The sequence below is a fragment of the Macadamia integrifolia genome, chromosome 7 (genome assembly GCF_013358625.1).
Source record: "Macadamia integrifolia cultivar HAES 741 chromosome 7, SCU_Mint_v3, whole genome shotgun sequence".
Taxonomy (NCBI): Eukaryota; Viridiplantae; Streptophyta; class Magnoliopsida; order Proteales; family Proteaceae; genus Macadamia; species Macadamia integrifolia.
In genome coordinates, this window is record NC_056563.1 from 33,790,455 (window position 1) to 33,794,747 (window position 4,293).

The window sequence follows — 4,293 nt, forward strand, 5'->3', positions numbered from 1 at the left end:
AAAAAAAAAGTGATTAACCAAATAGAAGAATATGAACTGAAGCAATATAAGACAGAATAACCAATACATGAAATCAGATGACAAAAAGAAACACAAACAATTGTAGTGTCCATGCACAGAAATTTTAAGCATATGATCAAGCAATGGGGGGGTTCACAAATCACCCCCCATAGTCAGGTGGCCAACATTTGGGATCCTTTTATTGGACAATCAACGATTGTTTTTCATTTAGTTCAAATGGAACACAAATCATGACCACATAGTCAGGTTGGCCAACACTTGGGATTCTTTGATGGTTATAGAATTACATGATTAATCTACACCATATTAAATGGGTTTCTCTTATAATTATTTTCTAATTATTAGAAAATAATTCAACACTTGATTGAAATGGTTGGACAAAATTCCATCTATAAACACTAATGACCCACTATTCTATCAGAACCAAAAGGGGGTGAATCTCTTTAGAAGTTATAAAACCTCGACAAGAACACATTCCTTATTTCATGCTGTCCTCTCCAGCCATGAAGTTCAATAGATCTAACTATGAATGTTATCAAAATTGACTCAAGAAACAATTATTTAGTGTGAAAATATTTTCAATTTTGATCAATATTTATTTAGTTTCTAGATATATATATATATATATATAACTTAAGAGGATGATCATCAGTTAACAGCCATGCACTATTAGATTTGAGCAAGAACACCGAGATGATCACTATAAAAGAGAGGAATAAAAGGTGTACTCAATGAGGCTAAGGGCGAACAAAGGTCACTGATATTTCTTTCTTGGTGTTCTTGATTGAACTAGTGCACAACACAGTTCAACCACTGGAGTTTTGACTCTCCTTGCATTCATAGCTCTAACACTTCAGCCTCATTTAAAATTAAATTCCCTTCGTAAAGGGGTTAGATAATTTGTAACAGGCCATTATTAAGAAACTCAAGGATGACAACTATGACTCAATTCCTTTGCAAGTTTTCCTGCTGATGTTCCTAAGCAAAAGAAGAAGAAAGGAATGACCAATGTCCTTCAAGAACATTGAAAACCTTGAGTAATTGCCACCATTCTTTTGAAGACAAATTGCTATAACATTGAAAACCTTGAGGAATGCCACCATTCTTTTGAAGACAAACTGCTATCTCATTCATAAGCTTGGGTAGCCTGTGTAGCTCTCAGTTTGCTCCTCATCAAGTGGTAAAAAAAAAAAATCATTCCACTACTTAAGGGCAACCTGAACTTCTAACTGGTCTTTTTGGAGATTTGGGGCATGTACTTCCCAAGCACCCTGACATTTTAGGAACTAGTGCATCCAGATTAAGCAAATTATCAGAACAAAACTGGAAATTTTTCTCCAAAACTAGGCGATAAGTTTCTTGCATTTATATCCTACAGTTCTATAGAAGCTTATTAAGCAAATAGGTGGGAGGATATTTAGGTAGTGGATTGTAAAATCCATTGCATTGTTGAACTTATTATCAGAAGCATGAATGGAATATCCATTCAAGCATGAAATTCAGCCAGGTAATGAAATTCTGGAACAAACTTTAGCTCTATCTATGTTCCATAACCTTGATTCTTCTTAAAAATAGGAAAATAGGAATGTGGATAGCATATGTCATCACCCTACCATTCTGATCTCAATCAAGCAATTCAAATTCAGTATCCAAAAATATATGCCATCCAAGTTGCACTTACTGGTTTGCATTTGACACCTCCACCACCGCCACCAGCTAAGAATCTGCGTTCGTTCCATAAAAGCCTCCGATGATGTCCCTCCCCCTCTTGTGCCTCCTCGGCCATCTCCTCGCTCATACTGGGGCAAGGCAACATTGTATTTGCAAACTTTAAGGGAATGCATATTCTGGAAATGTAGCTCTGACCGAATGTTAGAATCAAAGAAATGAAACCGAGAACCATCAGCTCTGCAAAAATTACGAGGAAAAGGAGGGGAAAATACTATGTTACTGCTGTATGGTTCTAGAAAACGTCAACAATTGAAGAGAAACAAGACAAATTGAAATACTTTTTTCTTTCCCCATTTTTTATTTCTTCTAAATTTACCCTGAGACAGATATTATTGAAAAGAAGCACAAATTGTGGTTTTACCAGCTTTAACTTTCTCAAGAGCTTCATACAGAGCCATCTTGTTTCTTTTTGTAAACCACTGAAGAAAAAAAAAAACCCCCCATTATAACCAGTAAATGGAAAATCCAATTCATTTTTCTGTTCATTATAAAATGAAGGACGAAATCAACCATAACACCATTACTAGCCGTTATTCAAACAAACTCACGGAATGAAAATGGGGGTTGGGGGTTCAAAGAAATTCAATGTTCTCCACCTGAAGCGACCTATCATTAGAAATTTAAAATTTAATGCTGTCTTTTTTGTCCATGAATACACATAAAACAGAGGATTTAACAAAAGTGAGTTAAAATAAAACATAAAGGAGCCATATAATATCCAAGAAATTTAAGAAATGCTCACCTCTCCAACCTTGTGAAGAACCTTTTCTAGAACTATAGATACAATAATGATGACGGCACAAACAGTGGCAACGGCCCAAGTGGGTGTCTGGTCGAGCTCCCTTGCGTGGGAGTTTCCCCCTTCCCCTCCTCCTCCTCCTGCCATGGCGAGAACCAGAACAAGTTTTCCCAAGGAAAGGAGAGAGAAAGATCAATATCTCTGCAACGAAGACGATTCCTTCGAATCTCTACGTGGGTTTCTTCAGCAATGTCCAGAATAAGGCGCATTTATTGACGGTTTTGATAATGTGTCACGGCCTTATTGCATCATTGCAAGAACTTGAAAAGAAACACCCAATGCAAATGCAATTGGATTCTGGGAAGAAAAAATGTGAATGGTGGCTTGAATATTTTCGTTCTCCTCCGTAAGACCATAACGGTAGACAGAAGCTACTCTTGGGCCCTGGCCCTGGGAGGAGTTGCACGAGGAATAACTGGTAAATTTGCCATTATAAAACTCGGTAACAGGGAGTGTTAGTAGGCATTTTGTTTGGCAGGTTGTGTGGCCAAAGAGCCTCTCCAGTCCTCAGACGTCCAAAATCTACGCAGAGATCACTTTTTAGAGGCAGTCTTTTCTTTTCTCCCAATATTTTTTATGGAAGAAAAAAAAACATGTCTGATTTATAAAAAATAAAAAAAAACATGTTCGTCTAGCATCGTTGAGACTTGAGACACCGTTGGGTGTGAAAAGACTCAGCTATCACTCCGATAGCTGGGAGAATTTAAGAGTGTGCGCACCCATGTATTGGGGTTCATGCTCAGATCCTCTTAGTCATTGGATGCAGTCTTTGACGTCCCAACAGTTGAAGAGGACTTGTATCCAATGTGTGGGCCTTGCACCAGTGCTAAGCCAATGGGAGTGCATGCAATGACATCGACTGGGATTGGGGACTGGGGTGTAATTTTTTTTATTTTGTAGAGGGGTGGGGCGGTCATTTCAAGGGCGTTGTGTATGGGGCACAGGTTGTATGTAGTTTAACAGGCTTCTTAATTTTGGCATATTTTTATATAGGATGAGTCATGTTTTTTTCTTTTTTTTTTCTTGGATCAAATTAATGAGGAATCAAAGAAAAAAATAAAGAGTGTTCTTTGTGGGGGAACATGGACTCCACCAGTGCCCCCATAGTCTGTCTCTCTCTTCTACCCATATAGGTTATTTCACAATGGGAAAGAGAGAGAGAGACTGTGACAGAGGCTATATATATATAAAAGCATGAAAAGCTTAAAAAACGGGAAAGAAAGGCATCCCTACAACGAAGAATAATACACATTCTCCAAATAGAAATCAGCCCTATACAGTATCCTCAGCTCCCCAGTGAGAAGACAAGATAGCAAACAATAATCTCAACTATCGATCCTAAGACAACATGGTGCAGATATATTTGGGAAAGAATAAGGTATAACCCTAATTATGTTTACATGTGATTCTAAAGTGTCCTTGTGTAAGTCAAAGTTGAATATTATTTTAAGTTGCAATTGATTAGGGGAAGTGATTTTTAGAAAATGGTTTAGATTGACAACATGTTAAATTGTAGACTTAATTTTAATCATATGAGAGGGATAGGTATGCTAGCACAGTACCTAGGAATTAGGTATGCTAGCGAATAGTGGCCGTCAGATGAAAGATGAAAGATCTCATCCATTTGTAATTTTTGTCTCATAAAACTTGCTCAATATTGTCGCTCCATGGTCTTCCTTCCCCTTTTTCTCACAAGCTCCGACTCCGGCAGTAGCTGCACTCTCTTTTTTTTTTTTTTTTTT

The 4,293-nt window shown here is 37.5% G+C and overlaps 1 protein-coding gene across 2 annotated transcripts in view; it reads right to left on the reverse strand.

The window, feature by feature from the left end:
• The window catches only part of LOC122083358 (MLO-like protein 9), an 11,649-nt gene extending 8,562 nt beyond the window's left edge, over positions 1 to 3,087 (reverse strand). Inside the window, exons 1-3 of one of the 2 annotated variants that reach the window (XM_042651118.1) lie at positions 2,495 to 3,087; positions 2,114 to 2,171; positions 1,703 to 1,929 (exon numbers count right to left, since the gene is read on the reverse strand). In XM_042651118.1, the coding sequence (XP_042507052.1) occupies positions 1,703 to 1,929; positions 2,114 to 2,171; positions 2,495 to 2,638 (429 nt within the window). In that variant the 5' untranslated portion in view covers positions 2,639 to 3,087. The remainder of the gene's footprint in view (positions 1 to 1,702; positions 1,930 to 2,113; positions 2,172 to 2,494) is intronic. The other variant, XM_042651119.1, reaches the window with a different exon arrangement.
• Between the last annotated feature and the right edge of the window lie 1,206 nt (positions 3,088 to 4,293).